This window comes from Hippocampus zosterae, chromosome 20 (assembly GCF_025434085.1).
Source record: "Hippocampus zosterae strain Florida chromosome 20, ASM2543408v3, whole genome shotgun sequence".
In the NCBI taxonomy this organism is placed as follows: Eukaryota; Metazoa; Chordata; class Actinopteri; order Syngnathiformes; family Syngnathidae; genus Hippocampus; species Hippocampus zosterae.
The window spans coordinates 7879467-7897897 of record NC_067470.1 but is presented as its reverse complement, the minus strand read 5'-3'; the positions used below and the strand labels follow the sequence as shown (position 1 = coordinate 7897897).

Sequence of the window (18431 nt, the reverse complement as noted above, 5' to 3'; positions counted from 1 at the left end):
ATTGAATACATAAATTCTATGAGTGAGTTTGTATTTTTTTTTTCCTCCAACCAAGTCTTGTGTGTGCCTGCGCATCACTTACATGAGCAGTAGGAGAGGATAGTGCGCCGTCTCCACGAAGCCGGCAGGTTTGAGGATCTGCATCGATAAAGCTGAAAAGGCAAGATTGAGAGGAACACACCCAAATACATCAAGTAGCTCCGTCCGGCTTGAAAGGACAACATAACGTACTGTAGTCATCGATGCTGATGTCCCGATACTCCACCGTGGGCATCTGCATGTTGGCCAGCGTCGCCCTCAGCACGTCGTTGCTCTCCAGTTTGCGCACCTCCGCCATACCTGCGCGCCACAAAACAAGGTTCCCGCTCTTTCAATTACTTTTTATTTATGGACCTTTTTAAGGACTTTTGAGAGGTAATTTAGCCATTTTAAGGACTCTTTTCTCCATTCAGCAGGGGATTCAAGTTTGATTTAATAATCTGCTAACCCTTTATTTGACATACTGCATGGCAAATTTTCGACAAATTGGAAAATGAAAAAAACTTGAATTCATTCTCAAAAAAGTACCGTATTTTCACAACCATTCGGCGCACCGTATGGTTGGGCGCAGTCTCATTAATGGGTGCTATTTCTGTATTTGACACATAGACAAAACGCACTATTATTGGCCGCAGTTTTACAGTGGTAAAACATACACCAGCTTAAACATACAACTTTTTTGTGGATTTTTATGAACTTTAAGGACTGGTGGGAACCCTGCAAAACACATGAAAGCCATCAGAGGAGCTTCGCCGCCGCCTCGGGGCCGAGAAACGGTTAAATGGAGTTTGAGGGGCTTCGTATCGACAAAAGCAGTGCTTTGCCACCAACTTGGCGTATAATACTGTCGTGAGTTGAGTAGCTTCGTTTCCCGCAAAAGTAGTGTTGCGCTGCCATCTTGTGACAGCTAAAGGGAGAACCAGCGTTCAAATTTGTTCTGGCGCAAGGCGACAACATCTATCTGCTCTTAGAAGATTGATGTGAAAACAAATCAGGTGCAAATGTGATGCAAACACGTCGGGACGTTGTATTCGAGCAGCCAAAGAGCGAGACACGTGTCACGCCCGATTACAATGTGCTGATGGCGTCGGTGCACGCCGGTAATTGAATCCAAACACATCCTTGGAGAGGAATAATCAGATTACCACAAAAGCAGCACAAACATCCACTCGCGGAAGGTCGTTGTTAATGTCGTTATTGCGCTAGTCAGATTTTGCTTGGAATATGCGCCTGAGGTAACAAATACTGTTACGCGGTATATTTTCGTTCCTTCTCATCGCAAATCTAAAGCAAAATGGGGACCTCCGGTTCGGCGTCTTACATTTTAGGCCTTACTCACTCTCTCTGTCCCCCAACTCTGCATCGTCGTCGACGTTTTCTTCATCCACCTCCGTCTTGTAGATGGTGAAAAACGGCACATCCGGTCCTAAAAAAAACATCACAACAAGATTTGAGACATAAGAAGTCATTTTCGGATGAATCGTGAACCAGAAGATTCCAAAGACAACTTCATCCCATTTTAGGAAAGTAGGAAGACAAGATGTCCGTCTTGAAAACAGCAAAACAAATCAATGGAGTGATGCTCTTAGCAAAATTGGGAGCACGAATCACTTTTCCACTCCGCACTGCAGCCATGATGACGCCGTGACTTTATCAAATCATTTTTACAAAGCGGCCCAGAGGGAGCGGGTCGGCGTGGACCTTGTGTTACCCCGGCGGGGTGAAGGAAAGGAATCTCACCCCCCGTGTGCCAAGTGGGGGCCGCAATGTGATTTCATGTTCACCCCTATCACGCATCCGCTGGATTTGCACATATTGTATGCTGGATGTATGCGGGTATGAGGTGAGCAACGCGAGCAGAGTGTCACCTTGGCAGTGGAGCAGGAAGTAGCTCATATTGTGACAGAAGGAGCCGGAGACGTAGCCGCAAGTGTCGGCCAGGCCGCACGAGAGGCAGCGGCGGTTGAACGAGCCGAACGTGTGGGCGCTGAGAAGACAAACGACCCCCCCCCCCAAAAAAATGTCAAGCTTGACCAAGTAAAGTTGTCGTATATCAAAATTTCAAGTCGCACCTGTAGAGATGACGACTCTTTGGGCCATCTTCCGTACTCAGGAAGTAGCTGGAATGGGGGGGGGGGGGGAGGAGAAGGTAATCATTGACTCAAATTTTTGACATCACCACTTATAAAGATGACATCGTTCTCAAAATGATTAATTGGTGGTCATTTGGCCAAATTCCCTTGTTGGAATTGGAGCCATTCTTCAAACCAAAATGGCTGACTTCCCGTTTCATTTCCTGCAAGGATCCCTGAGACATATTCGTCGGAGCTTTGCTGACACATTTCGGGAAAACCTTTCTAGATTTTCTAACCCCGTGCTCTGGTCCCAACAAACGCCTCGATCGTATGGACTCACATGAGCTGGCTTTCCTCGTTATAGGCCAGGACCTCGGTGACATCCCAGTCTCCGGACGTGATGGACTGCAGGGTGTCTGTACTGGTGTTTGGCTGCGCAAACGATATGAAACAACAACAAAACGTTCAATCGGGAGCTCTAAAACCAGGAAATAGTCACGGTCCGGTCCATCAGAGACTCGGACCCGTTCGTATCCATGAGTCTATAACTGGGGTGGGCAAACTTTTTGGCTCGGGGGCCACATTGATTTCTAAAATTTGACAGGTGGGCACATATAAAAAACTGCATATGTTGATAGTCCATACCAAACATCAACAGAACAAAAGCATTGAAGTGTGAACATATTCTTTAAATTTTATTTTATTTTATTTTTTAAATAAGAATAGTGAAAAAACTTTGGTGTACAGTATGTCCCTTTCGCGGTCATTACTCTCTCCCTCTTTCTTCGTCTCCCCCTCCCTCCCTGTGCTCTGCAATTTGAAGTAATTGCACCATCTGGTGTTGAGATTATGTTATTACAAGTACAAATGAAATGAATGCAATCATTCACATCGAACCTTAATTGCGTACCACCCTTCGGCGGGCCGGATTAAAAAGATCAATGGTCCAGATCCGGCCCGTGGGCCGTAGTATGCCCACCTCTGGTCTATAACTTCCTCCGCGGGTGGCAGCGAGTCATACCTGCGAGATGGCCATGGAAATGTGGAAGAACTTTCCCCGGCCGCCTTGCGGGATGGCCCTCGTGAAAAACACCTTGAGACCATCTTTGGAAAACAGAGGCTTCTCGTTCTACAAAGACGAGCGAATACTCAAGTCAATCGGATGGCGCTATTTTACACGCGAAAAGGACACTCGCTCCTTCGGCCGATGTTCTCACCTGCCTGTAAAGCCATCCTTCACTTTCATCCTCGTGTTTCTGTAAGAGGACGTTTTTAGAATTGGCGAGCAGCAGCAGCACCCCCCCCCCCCTCCCCGCTCCCTCACACACAAACACATCGAGGCTGACCTTGGTGCAGACCCCCGTTGTGGCCTGACAAAGCGTCAGCATTGAAATGTTCTGGGCTCGGTTGAGCCAGTTGACGGCCAGTTTGGTGGTGGTGGCCCATTTCACCATGGTCACGTAGAACTCACTGAAAAGCACACCGTCAACACCCGAGTGACATGATCAATAGGACGGAGAGAAAAAAGAAAAATGGCAGCATTACACAGCTGATTGGGGATTTCGCACCTCATTCTGGCGTCATCGGGGCGCCTCATCTCGATAGTGTGAAGAGGCCCGTTCAGGTTGACCACGTATAACGTGATCACCGGGTTCTCCTCGCCCGCCTGCACGCAGCCGAATGAATTTGAGCAAAATATAACATGACTTCTTAGACAAATGTTAAACACAAGGCCCGGGGGCCAGATGTGGCCCGCCACATCATTTTAAGTGGCCCTTGAAAGCAAACCATACATGACAACTTCCATGATGCTTGCTAAGATGCGGACCAAAATTTCAAATTTTCAAATCTAATAAATCAGTGACATATTGTAAACATGTTCTTTTTACCAAACCCCTCATAACAATTACTTAAATAGTTGAATAAAACTTTATTCTTTATATAGTTTCAGTCATCACGGCCCTCCAAGGGAAACTGTAACTAAAATGTGGCCCATGACAAAAATGAGTTTGACACAAATTCGCACAGCCAAAACATTAACTAGAACTGAACTATGCTCAGACGGACGATTCCTTCGCATCGAAAAACGTAGAGAATCACTGAACAAACACCATTTGCGTGAAATAAAAGGAGTCAACCTTGGGGTAGTGGTACTCCTTGCCCGTCGGGTAGGGCATGCCGGTGAACATGGGAAGCTCCATTTTGGGCACCAGGGTGTCGTTGATGGTGGCGTATGCCAACCTAGCGCCATCCGGAGACCACCAGTGGGCAACGTGGGAATGGAAAATCTCCTCTGAAATGAGACGGGGGGTTGGGGGGGGGGGGAACAGCGTAAATGAACATGTGAAGGGAGCCAACAAGAAGGCCTTGGAATGACGTAGCTGCATGCTAACATGTTAACGCTGTTGTTGTCCGACAGCTAACAAGTGACAGCTTATGATTACAAATGCATTCCGTGTTGTTTCCCACCAAGCCTTAAATGTACCTCAAGTGAGGGAGTAGGAAAGCGGTGTAGCATTGAACTTACTGTCAAACTAAACATCAAACAAAAGACAGTTACATGCGACAAATTCAAACAGGTTAGCCTTAAATTTTGCTAGCCTAATGCTGACATATCGCTAGCGTCAGGGCTGAAAACACCCTTATCAATTTGGTTAGTCCACATGTCTGGATGTTAGCTTGAAAAAAAAAATTGGACCAATCTAATGTGTAGAAAATGGCTTGCGCCCTAAGATCAACCAATGAACAAACATGCCGTTTAACAAGTTTAAACATGAATATCAATAGTTGAAATTAAAGTGCGCCAATATCTATGTCACACTTTCCACATTAGCATTTTCATCAAGTGTGCACCCTGCTGGAAAGACTTCATCAGCAGCAAAGCCCCTCTGGACGCATATTTGTTTGACTTGCATGCAAATATGCTATGGGCATCCAAGTGATTGACTTAAACAGGCAACGTGTCATATTTGTTGTTGTTTTTTTTTTTCATTTGCCCTCCCGGATCGAGCGGTCGCTCCTTCTTTACCCTGGGCAACAATGAATCAATTTGCTTTTGTAAGTTTAAGAAGCCTTACATGCACTGTGTAAGATAATACACTGTCTACTGTAGTAATCGCTGTCCCTGAAAGGGTAAAACAACAAAACAAAACATCTTTTTCCATTCATTAGCAATCGGCATTACAAAATGGCAAAGTTTCATGAAAATAGCGATTCCTGGGCAAAAAACAGAGAAAAATAGCTTTTTTTAAAAGCATGCATTTCAAACACGTGAGGCACCACTGCCACCTACTGGTCGCTTTTTTACATGATTTACAGTGCAAATGGCGTATTCTTATTCACAGATTGTATCTCCTCTATATGACGCAAAAAAAAGACTTAGACGTACAAGTACGTCCTTGGCAAGCGGGGCCTAATTTTACAAAGACATACAAGTGTGTCTAGTGGAATGAAAGAGTTCATTAAGTGTGAAATGATCCCAAACTTAGGACATTTTCTGTTATGACAGCACTCTTTCTTTTAGGCTCCTGTTTATTGCGATGCGAGTCAGCAATACACGCAATGAAATCTCGTGCCCATGATTGAAATTACCCCCCCCCCCAAAAAAAAACTATTTCAATGCAGTAAAGCCTTAGTTTGACACTGACATCCACATAGACAGTATACAAGATAACATTTTGATGTGATTGACTTCTATGTAGCACTGTCCATTCATGTAGCTGCACGCAGTTGCCCTCATTTTGCATCTTTCACGTCACGGTTTCAAGTGTCCACATGGCTTTCCACTTGACTCCCGACCGACAAGTGCAACAAGTGCGTCACCCTGGGCTAATTGGTTCTTTTCAAGAATGTTCTTGGCCACGCGTGGCTTCAACGGTGTCTTGAAAGCACGGGCGGCACGCCTGCTCCTCACGGCCGATTTGACGTTTTGGCTCGAGTACCCTTCAGCACCGAGAGGCCGGACCCAGACGAGTGCTAATGGGGACTCTTTGCCTTCAAGGTGATCGTCCGCCGCCGCATAACAAATGCCGTCTGGCGAACGCATTCGGGCAAACGTCCAATAATCATTGCCCCGAACGCCACTGGACTCATTTCGGGCAATTAGCTGCCGGCGCTATTGTGCATTCCAAAGAGGGGAAATTTGCTTGATGTGTTCAGCAGACGGCACCGCTGACACATGTTGGAAATGTTTAGCGAAAGACAATACTTACAGACTGAAAACATTTGATACATTTTGGTGAATATTCAAATCCATCCATTTAGTGTAGATAAGCAGAAATATTAATTCATTCATCTTCCGTACCGCTTGATCCTCACTAGGGTCGCGGGCGGTGCTGGAGCCTATTCCAGCTGTCTTCGGGCAGTAGGCGGGGGACACCCAGAATCAGTTGCCAACCAATCGCAGGGCACATAGAGACAAACAACCATTCGCACTCACACTCACACCTAGGGACAATTTAGAGTGTTCAATCAGCCTGCCATGCATATTTTTGGAATGTGGGAGGAAACCGGAGCACCCGGAGAAAACCCACGCAGGCCCGGGAAGAACATGCAAACTCCACACAGGGAGGCCTGAGCTGGAATCGAACCCGGTACCTCTGCACTGTGAAGCCGACGTGCTAACCACAGGACTACCGGGCCGCCTAAGCAGAAATAATGTATTTGTAAAAGGATATATTTTACATGCACATGGAACACATTTTAATTATTTATAAAATCTAAAATCTGGCATGCCAGATAAAAAAGTCATTTGGGAATGCTGAAATTAGCCTCCAAAATATGTTTTGTGACACGAAAGGCCATCTCTGATTAAAATTGGCTGTTGACCAGTATTATCATCACCACCATCATCATCATTATTTAGGTTATCTCCAAATACTGTATATCTTTTGTGATTATTAGGATTTTTTTTTCTTGACTTCACAGAAGCATTGACCTTGAACGACTGTCTGTTTTCAAACTTGGCCCTACCCGCGGCGCTCCATTGAGTGGGCGTCTTTGTTTGTGATGTAGCCGGCCAACTATTCATTTGAATAGAGCGCCGCTCCCTCCGCCGCGACTGCGGCGTTAGGAAAATCTCATTAGAGATGCTTTTGTGGGATTAGGAGTTGATAATGCGACGGCGGCGGCCTGAGTGGCGGCGCACTCTTGATTGTGTTTCCATGTCAGTTTCTTAAAAATGCCTGCCGCCCCACTTCAAAGGGAGGAAATCTGAAGTTGATATATTTACTACTTGGAAGCCGCCCGCAGGAACACAAATACCTGCGGGGCAAAAGGGACTCAAATCAAAGTCGCGGCGGGGTGTATCTGCGTTTATCAGGCCCAAGCAGAATCTGATGAATATACATACATACATACATACATACACACACACACACACACACACACACACACACACATTTTTATATATGTAATTCAAATAGCAGAAGCCCCCAAGACACTGTGTGTCCATTGCACACAACTCTTTCAATATGCTTTTCATATTTGCAGTCTCCACCTTCCACACACATACGGAAGATGAAGGCAGCGATGCAAGAGCCAAAGGATATTCAAGGCAGAGAGATTATTCGCCTACCTTTTCACCCACCCCTTTCGCGCCAAATCTGCTGCTCGGTGACAGGCAGATGCGGCTTAAAGCTTCATTTTGCCTCAGCGGCGGCCTGAGCCTCCGCTTGACCTTGGCCCCCCGGAAGAGTCTGAGTCATTGGGAGGAAAATCAGCGGCGGCCGAGTGTGAATACACAAATGGCCCGAGCTGATTCCCATTTCAAAGCGAGCATCACTAAACAGTTTTTCCGGTGAGAACGGGGAGTCTTCAGTTTTAATAAATGACATTGCCTTTCGATTGCCGCCCATTCACAACGGTCGAGCTTTGGGAAAAGGGTTTGACTCAGCGATGCAAATATAAAAGGAGGGGATGGCTTGCATTGATTGCATTCTGTAAGTCAGGTTCAAAATAGATCTTTGGCGTGCCCCAGGGATCTTTCAGAGAACCATTTGCATTCAGGCGTTATGCTAACAATACAGATGTCAAGCAATTCTGTCTTGGGGAAACGTGGGCAATTAGCGTGACGACAGAACAGTTTAAGCGTACAAGTACTACAAATTACTACGAACAGATACTTGAAAGCACAATTACAACATGGTTCATGTTGTGTGAGGATCCCAACCCCGGGATTAAAATCCTACTTTGAAACATTGACTCGGTCTTAAAACCCCAATTTGAAACTGTTAACTTGAACCCGCCTTGAACCCTGGTTTGATACCTCAAGTTGAACGCCTATAGCATATTTTGAAACTCCATGTTAAAACTCTAAACACAAGATACACTCAGCAGGATTGATGTGACATGAATGGACCTAGGAGAGAACCTCTGCGGGACTCCACATAGTTAAGAGGAGCAGCCCAATAAATTGTAGTGCTTGGTTTTTTTGTAGTCTAATTCACACCTTTCAGCCACATAATGGTCAAATTGAGCGGAATAAACAAACATTCAGCGCATGAATTCCCTGAAATCGAAACACTGCCATTGTATTCTCTTCCATCCCTCAGAGTAAGCAAGCGATAAACACGAAGCAGCTGCTGAGCAACCGCGGCACAGTTTGAGGCTTAAACAGCAGTGAATGAACCGTGCCCCAAAAGCACGCACTCGCTTCCCTTTTAAATGTCAGCCCGGAGAACGAACTACGAGGCGCTTTAGACACGAAATTAAAAGCGGGCAAAATCCTGGCGCGGTGAGTAACCTTTGCATGGTGGCATTAAATTACATTACGCCACCGACACCGTAGCTTTTGCTTCACGACTTACAACATGTTGTACAGTGTGCACTATTTTGTCTCCATCTTCTATCTCACTGTCTGCCACGCGGCCGCGATATTAAACCTGTCTGCTCCACTGGAGCAGAGCGTGCATCTCAAGGCCGCCCATACAAATTCATTAGCGGGATGCTAACGCGGAACCTGGCCCCTTTTTGCTTCTCTCACTCTTGTCTACTTTTCTTCATCATGTACCATTGTTGTCAGTGGTAGGAAGTTTTTTTTTTTTTTTTTTTTGAAGTCAAGATGGCGCCCGAGTAGGCAGCCGTCAGCAAGTGCTCTCATGAGCCTTGCTTTTTTTTTGTTGTTCTTGTGTTTCTTTTGTCACCTTGTGTTTGTTGTTATGTCGTGTGGACTTGATGTGGACCTTTTCCAGCATTTTTTGGCCACGACATTCATCAAGGAGGAGACTCTGTGCTTGGTGGTCGCGCCTTCTCGGCAGCATGGGTATACCAGCACTGTTTTTGACTGGAGGAATGTCGGCGCCATTTGACTGTCGTTGCTGGACAGTCTCGGGGCGCTTATGTCTTGCGCCTGTAATGGGCAGCCTTTTTCACAGCCCCGCTTTGTTCAGCGGAGAGATCGGTGCTGTTGAACGGTCTGGAGCTGGATGGATGGAGGTCTTGAGGAGCCGACGATGAGAAGAAAGGAGCGTTGGCGCGGAGTGCCGATGCGGATTTGGAGCTGGGAGTCGCGGCTTGGAGTTTGAAGCGGATTACGTGGGACAGGAGAAGTGAACTAATCTCTTTTCGTCAATGGATGCTACAGCTTTGTGTTTGCTTTCAAAACTTAGCTTGTAGCAGACGTGTGCACATTTTCAGCATGACATCTCTGATCCACTGGAGAAAGGACACTTTGATCCTCTCCTCTTTCATCTAGAACTGCTTCAGACAACAAAGTGTATGCAGAAAATTGGTGAAGATTGAACGACTGTCTGTGTCCTATGTGTTGTCTTGTGTTATTTTTGTTATTTTGACTTCAAATTTCAAGTTATTTTGACTTTCCAGCAGCTCCTATATTTTGTTGTTCTACTTCTTACTTTCATAACTTTGCTGCTGTGAATTGGGAATTTCTCCATTGTGAGACTAATAAAGGTTTTTCTTATCTTATCTTAAGTAGGAGTCTACTTCAAAATGTTCTTCGCACTAAAATTTGAAAGAAACAAAATTGTTTTCAGCCGCCTAAGGAGGCGGACATTTTATGCAGCACCGTCCCCTGCCGTTGACGACAATGGACGTCAAAGTGCCCTCGGGCTCGCATTGCTAAAGTCACGTGACCAAACTCGGAAAACTGGTGAGTTTGCGAATCGGTGTTGTAGGCAATAAACACCTTACCTTCATACAGCCAATCGCCGAGGCCGTTGAAGATGACGCCCTCCTTGCCGGAGGACACCAGACGAATGGAGCGGCTCTCCACCGTCGAGCGATAGTAGATGTTGTTCTCGAAAATGAAAATCTTTAAGAGACACAACCAAGGAGGGGTCAGGGGGTGATACACATCAGCAATCAGTGTCATGTTTTCACATACAATATGAAGACAAAGCTTTGAAACCCCAATTTAGAACCGTAACCTGTCTGAATTTAACACTTTAACCCTTTCAGGGACAGCAGTTACTACAGTGGACAGCTTATGTTATCAAGTTTGAAACTCTAACTTGAAAGTACAGTCCTGCTTAAAGCCCTAATTTGCTACCTTTAAACTGTCTTGAAACCCTAATTTGCAACTCTAGCCAAATTTACGAATCGAGGGGCTGGGGGGGCTGGGATTGAAAAGGTCAAAAAACGAGCGTCTGTTGTTGTCCGTAAGCCAACAGTTCGGCTCGAGTTATCGCGCCTCCTCGGCTCAACAAATCTCCCCGCGTGGAATACAGTTCCACATCTGCTCCCCCTTGTGCTCGCCGCCTTATCTCAAATTGAGAGTAAAGTCTCCGCCCTGCCCCCCCATTGCTTAACATTTTCTCGGCTGTCCCCCATAAATAAAAGTTGAAATCCGCACGTTGATCTCTGGTGTCAGGCAGGTTAAAAGGCCTCACATTAATGCATGTCGGCACCCCAAGGTGGATTCTCACCTGTGATAAGGTGACTGCCAGGGTCAGACCCCCCCCGCCCTTGATGATAAGGCGTGTGCGCGCTCCACCTTGGCCTGCTCTGCATGCTGATAAGCAAACTGTGGCTTTTCATCACTGGCTCTCACCTGGTTCGATGGCTTCTAACCATTTTCAGACAATGTTGTTTGGCTTTGGTGGAGGTCTGCGCTCTCGTAAATTAGATTTGATCAGCTTTATTTGGATAAAAGTAGCGCTTTGGCACCATCTTGTGGCTTACTGCCAGGCTAGGGTTAGTGTTTCCCATTCGTGCTTTAAAGCCACTTTTGTCAATCTGCAGCTGCTCTCAAACTCAACAACCTTGACGTCTGTGTGTTTTCACCATGACGATTCTGGCTTTCTAATTACCCCCCTCCCCTCCTAATTTATCTTTTTTTTTCTTTAAATCATGACAAGTGCCAGCCATCTAGCCAGCGTGCTAATTAATCCACTGACCTGATAACAGATAATTAATAGCATTGTGCTGCGGAATGTCATCAATTTCCCAGACCAAAGCTAATTACATACCGGTAAGTGTTGAAGTTTATTTACCTGGCAAAGTCAACTTCAGCTTCAAAATGCTCCAGTAACTAATGACCATTTAAGAAAAAATAAAAAAAGAATTAAAAACCCTCCCAAAGAATCTTGAAGGGCTTTGCCGATGTGGCCTTTTTCCCTATCGTGCACTGTGCCACAGTCAATCGTTCGGCACGCTCGTAAACCGTCGCACTTTACGAGCGCGCCGGGAAGGAGAGAATATTTCTCAAGTCTTTCCGTCCACGTCGTCAATCCTTGAAAGATCGACCCTCCCCCTCATCCCTCGAATAAGTGGAACGGCATCCATTTTCTGTAACGCTGAGCTGGAGCCAGTCCTGGCTGACTTTGGGCAAGAGGTGAGTCCACACCCTGGACTAGTTGCCAGTCAATCGCAGGCCGGCAAAATAACTAAATATAAATATGGACAATTTAGCGTATTCAATATTTTTGGAATGAGATCGATAGAGGACACCTGAGGACACACACGCAAACTCCACAGAGGAAGGGTAGAGCTGGAAATTTCGTTTCTGCATAATTTCTCCGGACCTCAAATAGGAATAAGCGCACACTCTGTCGGTACATCAGGAAATGGAAAAAGAAAATAATCAAGACACGGGCGGGCCAAATCCTCACAGACCCTTCACATCCTGGTCACCACCTCTTTCAGCTCCTTCCTTCAGATAGGCAACTATGTACACAAAAAAAATCAGCAGACATTTCAATCGCTTCTTCTCTTCGACATACTTTGCCACTAAAGACGATTCTGAAAAGAAACAACTGAACTTATTTTTCCGGGAATGAGTAGGTACTTCTCCGCCCTTTTCCACTTGGAAGTAATGTCAGAGCGGAAAACGAACAGAGATGAGCCATGCTCGTAAGCTCTCTCGGTAGTAAGTCGTTAGTGCTTGTTTCACAAATGGTAGACTCGGTAACTTTCAGAACTGGTTGCAAACGTTCAATTAGCTTAACCCTTTCAGGGACAGTGGTTGCTTATCATGTTATCTAAAAGTTGTGAAACCGCGGCATACGTCGGAATGGGTCACAATCCCCCACCGACATTATCTGGAGTGAAACTGAACGTGGTCCTTACCAGTTGCTGACCACGCGGCCCCCAGCCGGCATACTGCAGCTGAGCGTTGCGCACCTCGGGCGGGTTCAAGTTCCACGTCTCCCTGAAGGCCATCAGACATTTTTAACATCAAAACATCCAAGTTGCTACCTTGACTTGAATTGCTGGTCAAATACAAGCTTAAAAATCACAGAAAAAAGATTTTTTTCTGTTTGGAAAAAAAATCGTGCCGTGGTGACTTACGGTGTCTCAAGGCTGCAGATGATGTAGAAGGCCGTGTAGGAATACTGGTACACCTGGAAAAAAAAACACTTTGTTGACAAAAACACTATTCTAAGATGAACATTTCCCACCACCACCATGAACTCATTCTGCTGCCTGGGGGGGCCCCCTCCGTCACGCAGCCTTAGCAAAGAAGAGGGCGAGCTCACCGGTGCCACGTTGTAGGCCAGCAGCACGTGCTTCATGTCGGGAGACACCTCGTACTTGCTGGCTTTGTACATCTCCTATACGAGAGCAATGACATCATTAAGCACGCACGCCGCCGTTTCCTTTTAAATGAAGTCTTTAAACGTCCGACGCGCCGCTGCCCCAGATGCATTCGTCTTTGCGCCTCCTCTGAGATGTTTACAGGGAAAAAAGCAAGCCGTGTATTAACCGTGCGCAGCACATTTGTGAGTCGTAATATTCGGTTTAATGAAGCTTCAAAAAAAGGGTGGGGGGAGGGGGGGGAAATTTTGCTGAAGCTGCGGTAAAATTAGAATGGAATTCCTCTGGCGCTCTCTCCTCCTGTGATTGGATGACTTACAAATTTCTTGTGATGCAGCAGGATGGTCTTGTCATTATTGTCCACGTCCAAGAGGACCACATTGCCGTCGCGGTCACGGTACAGCAACTCATTATCTGTAGAGGAGAAGTGATGTCTTTTTAAATTCAGATCAGCAATAGTCAGATGCAAGGAAATGTTAAGGCATGACTCCTTCTTGTGACAAGAAAAGTCAGCCTTTTAGATCACTTTGAAGCTTCTAAATTGCTTTGCAGAATACAACATGACATGCAACTATTTTTTTTCTTTCTGGTATTTCAAAAATGTTGACACAACCAGAAAAGATTTGATTGAGGTTTGATAAATTACATTGCATGTGCTGTGAAAATGGATTCATCTCTACTCCTTCCAATATTTTGCCGATTTGGGGAACATTGCATCATCCTTTGACCAAACAGAACGAATTGCACCTTTAAAATAAGGGGATGACTCCAACTGAACGATCAAATGTCAGTAAAATGTAGGACACTGGACTGTCTCAGAATTGTTTGTAATTTATTCCTTTGTTGTGTACTGTATTCACAAATAAGGAAATCACAAAATAAATTCTGTATGGGGGGCTATAGAATTTATTTTGTGTTTTCCTTGCTTGATTTTCTGTTTTGATGCATTATTTTCAATTTTTGTAGTTTCATTGAACTAATCGTTAATTTATGTTTTTCGGAGGCGGTCATGAACGCCTCGCGAGTCGAACGGAAGGAGCGTAACTCCATCTAGTGGATGCATTGTAGATTGCGTCTTATAATCAAGTGCATCATTTTAAGGCGCTGTGAGCTTTTCAGAAAATGGAAAACTTTTCGATGCACCTTATCGTGTGAAACATTTTGCCATTTATCCTCAACAAGGTGATGAAACTTTCTAAATAGATCACAACGGCTTTGAAACGATCTCTTTAAAACAACTGTCAAATTTCAGGAATGTCAAAACTTTCATACAACATGGCGGCATTCTTAAGATTATGACTTTCTGTCTAAAAAGAATACAGAATGTGGCCATTCTTCAAAGATTATGAATTTAATCCCCCCGCCCCCCCAAAAAAATACTAATTGTTTAACATTAAAAATGTTTACATTATGCTACGTACGCGACTCGTAAAATTACACCTGTTTATCTACATTTTTTTAGAAAAATAAATATTTGAATCAATCGGACGTTTGGCCACGCTGAACAATTCCTGCGCATTTGTCAAATGAAAAGCAACCGCGTAAAGCCCTCCGAGGAAGGAAGGCGCTGGAAGTTGACGCTGCTTGTCCTCCTGTTTAACAAGCCTTCCACGTCCCCCTCCAGTCCAGCAGCTTTTCGATGCTCATCCCCCCCCCCCCCCCCCTCCAACAACTAATTAGCACCCGGAGATTGTTATGCGGCGTGTTTGCTAGCTGCTAGCTAATTGACCATTAGAGGTGACTAAATTACCATTAGAGAGGCTTTGATTGGCAACGTGCTCCTGGGAGCAAAGGCGGATATTTTTAGATTATGAAAAGTCCCAGGACCAACCCCAGTCACTCTCCCCATTTCCTCGTCTCCTTGTTACACAAATCCAGCAGAATACTAAGAAGCTAACAATGGGCTCATGTATCGAAAGCAGAGTGGCTTCATTATGCGACTTTGGCGTGTTCTCCCAAGACCTCCTTGGAGAGAGCTGGCATTAGATGGGAGAAGGAACGGAAGAAAGCGGTTATTAAAAAAGCTGTCCGCAGTAGCAACTGATGGGCAACTTTGACAGCATTCATATGGAATGCAACCTTTGAGTAGCTGTCCACTGCCGGCTGATGTGCAATTTCAACCGCTTTCAAATCAAATGTCGAGACGGATGCTCAAGTTTCATATCGACTGTCAACGCTGATGTGCAAACTTTGCTATCATGCGCCATGTCACGTTTCAACCGCATGAACAATATTGTCGGAAAAGGAGAGATTTGCTTTTTTCAAGATGGAATGTGTCAGATGAAGAAAATATTAAAGGTAGGTGGCGCACTGTGGCTGTAGGCAAGGTGTTATCTAGCTTCAAGATCCTTCCAGGATGTTCAAAAAAACCCAAAACTAATTCAAACGGAAACCTAGTTACTTTTAAAATAATGAGTCAAGTAACTAAGTTACTTCTTCAAGGTAACTGTGGCAGCACAGGTAGCGACTCACGCACACTTTTGACATTGACCCTTTCAACAGCCGTCCACTGAAGTGCACATCAGACTAAAACGCCGTCCACTGCGGTGATGCATGAAAAGTAACAACACAATTATAACCATACAGTCTGGCCTGATACACTTTACCTCTGAAGGTGAAACACTGATCTGGATTAAGATCGTCGAGACGAAGTTCCTCTTCACAAGCACGCCTGTCTTTCCTCCTCTTTTCATCATGATGCAGCGACTTTCTCTCAAGATACTTCGCCCCCGCCATCTCCCATCAAGCTGCCCTTGTCAGGCCTTCCTCCGCCTCATCACTTCAGTCCTTATCATCTCTGCATCGCCTCCCAAACTCTCCAGTCTCGCTTGCACTTCAAGGCCGGCAGCTGTTTTCACACATTTTCACACTACCTGAGGCATTGCCGCTTCTCTTCCATCCATCGCTCTGCCGCTCTTTGTTTTTTTCCCGGCGAGCCTCGCCGGGGGCGGCCGAGTCGGTGCCGTTTGCCACTCTGATGTATGGCTCCTCACATTGGCGCTACGTCTCATTAATACGGCGTCACGCCTTGGGCCACACGCGGGAGGGCGAGCACTGCGTACCTCACGGTTGCATCAATGGGTCTTTGTGGCATTTATTCCTGTTCGGCTCATGGGTTAACAATACAACATGCTTCCAAATGTGCATCAGACGCCACGGTTTGACACGGACTCAAATCTTGACTTCAAGTGAAAAATGTAAACAGAAATTTGGAGTGGAGGGGGGGAAAAAAAAAAACGCTAGTTCCTGCACACCGCCCGGTAAGCGATGAAGCGAACCACGTTAAAAGGTGCACATAAAATAGCATTCTTCCCCCCAGTTTCCACATCATTTGCGTGACGCATGGAGGTCATAAGGAAGACGAGTGGTTGTGTATAAACGGCGCGTAAAAGTCAGCGTGAATTACGCCTTCTATGCGAGCGCGCATAAAGTCAACAGCAGGACTGCCATCTTTAATCCCCACAGATGCGATTCAAAAAACACTCAATAATATCTTAAACGGCATTTATGTGTTATAAAGTAATACAAAAATAGCATTTTTCTCCCTTTATGCGTCGAATGAAAAAAAAAAAAAAGGTTGCAATAGATTTTTTTTCCTGACTGTTCAAGAGTCCGAGTGGAATTTCAATTATTTGACAAATGAGCGCGCTAAGAAATGAGCAAAAGGCTTTTCACAAAAATTATGAAACGTACCCCAGGCTGCAGTCAATCTGCTGCCGGGACACTTTTGCCAATGTTTTTAAAATCAGGCATGTCAATCAGCCTTCACTACCTGTCATTATTTTGTTACGTGTGGCTTGGCACACACATCTGTCTTTACGCTCATTTGGCCTGCAAAATGAGACGATCGCAGAAAGACTCAGCTATAACCTTGCCATTCTTTGTGACAATTTGGTTACTCCTTGACAATCGCACCATGTTTTTGTAGTTCAATGAGCGCCCTCGTGTACATAAAAGCAGAAGCAAAGAGTATTTATTTATTTTTCCTGCACGCGTTGGAGGCCGCAGTTGCTTTCCTCATTACTTCACGCCCCCTTTCGTCTCGTTCCCTCGCGCATGCAGACAATTGATGGCTTTCAAGCGCTTGTTGAAGGCTATTATTATGCGCTGGCAAAGCGGCGGGCCATTGTGCAAAAAACCCGCATGAAAATAAGGGAAATGTGACAGGAGCTAAAAAATACACAAATACACAAAGACGAGTAAAAACGCAAATGTTCAGAAACAGTCAGTCCCAAGTAGGTCTAGGGAAGGGAAGTGAGAATGAAGAAAGAAAAGCTAGTAGGAAAGGAATCGAGTTATTTAGAATTTTTAAAAAAAACTCGGCTGTCTAGATTTTTTGGAAGAAAAACAGCTCTTCTCGCATGAAATGACAAAAAAAAAACAACACTGGTTTGTTCAAAGGCAACAATTTTCAGAGAGATTTCTAAAATTGTTCTGAGTCACTCTGCTACAAATGTAGGACGCCTCATTCGTGTGTATGTTCCTGCCTTTGTGTTAAAAACAGAACAGGAATATCGACAGCTTATTTCTGTCAGATGAAACGACAGCTGCACCGATATCGCTGCTTTTACGGGGTTTCTAAAATGAAACGTTAGCATTCGGCTAGCATCCGTTCTGCCTGTCAATTCACACTTTAGCTAACTAACTCACTAACTTTAGTTAATATTTTTTTGTTTTTGGTTTTTTTACGGTTAAAAAGCACTTCTAAAAACTGGTAAAGTCAAAAGCTAAGGGGCAGAAACGGCTATGGAGGATGGCATGCGCAAGGGTAACATCTTTGTTCTTAGTAGCTAGCGTAGCGCTGAATTTGAGAGGCACACTGATGCTTTTCCTATTCTTGCGTTTGTATTTAAAAAAAAATACGCCTATGAACAGCTATCAAAAGAAAGACCATTTTTCGTCTCTTAGTGAGCATTTATAAGACGTAATATTTCAGTGCCACCTTTGACTAACGCGCTTGCACCACAACACTAAATCAACACCGCGCGCGTAACACTTAATGTTTGTGCTAATTAGCTCTGTCTCATTGGCAAGAGAATGGCCCGTTGCGCAAAGCCATTAAGAGGTGACACTCGCGTCGTTACTTGTGTAGCGGGTAAACGAAAAGAAAGTCAATAAGATCAATGTGTTGTTTTTGTTGTTGTTGTTCTGTTCAACTTATCCTCAGCTGTTTGCTGATAAACTCAACAATGTTGCTATTTTTTGCAATTGCCGTCCTGAAACCCTTTCAGGTGTCACAAATCTGTCGGAGGCCTAAGTACCTTGGAAGGAAGCTTGTAGTAGGGTGTCAAAAGTCAGGTCCTAACCCGACTTTAAAGCCTTACT

General features: G+C 45.0%; 1 protein-coding gene across 6 annotated transcripts in view; it reads right to left on the bottom strand.

Moving 5' to 3' along the window:
• Positions 1-18431, bottom strand: part of LOC127592839 (dipeptidyl aminopeptidase-like protein 6) — a 102042-nt gene that overhangs the window by 3961 nt on the left and 79650 nt on the right. For 5 of the 6 annotated variants that reach the window (XM_052053830.1, XM_052053828.1, XM_052053829.1 and 2 more), the window contains exons 4-19: positions 13426-13520; positions 13049-13123; positions 12861-12913; positions 12639-12720; positions 10263-10383; positions 4253-4407; positions 3683-3780; positions 3461-3584; positions 3332-3370; positions 3136-3243; positions 2455-2546; positions 2112-2159; positions 1908-2026; positions 1379-1465; positions 232-339; positions 83-152 (exon numbers count right to left, since the gene is read on the bottom strand). In XM_052053830.1, coding sequence (XP_051909790.1) covers positions 83-152; positions 232-339; positions 1379-1465; positions 1908-2026; positions 2112-2159; positions 2455-2546; positions 3136-3243; positions 3332-3370; positions 3461-3584; positions 3683-3780; positions 4253-4407; positions 10263-10383; positions 12639-12720; positions 12861-12913; positions 13049-13123; positions 13426-13520 — 1474 coding nt within the window. Of the gene's footprint in view, positions 1-82; positions 153-231; positions 340-1378; positions 1466-1907; positions 2027-2111; positions 2160-2454; positions 2547-3135; positions 3244-3331; positions 3371-3460; positions 3585-3682; positions 3781-4252; positions 4408-10262; positions 10384-12638; positions 12721-12860; positions 12914-13048; positions 13124-13425; positions 13521-18367; positions 18390-18431 lie in introns of those variants that run through there. The other variant, XM_052053831.1, reaches the window with a different exon arrangement.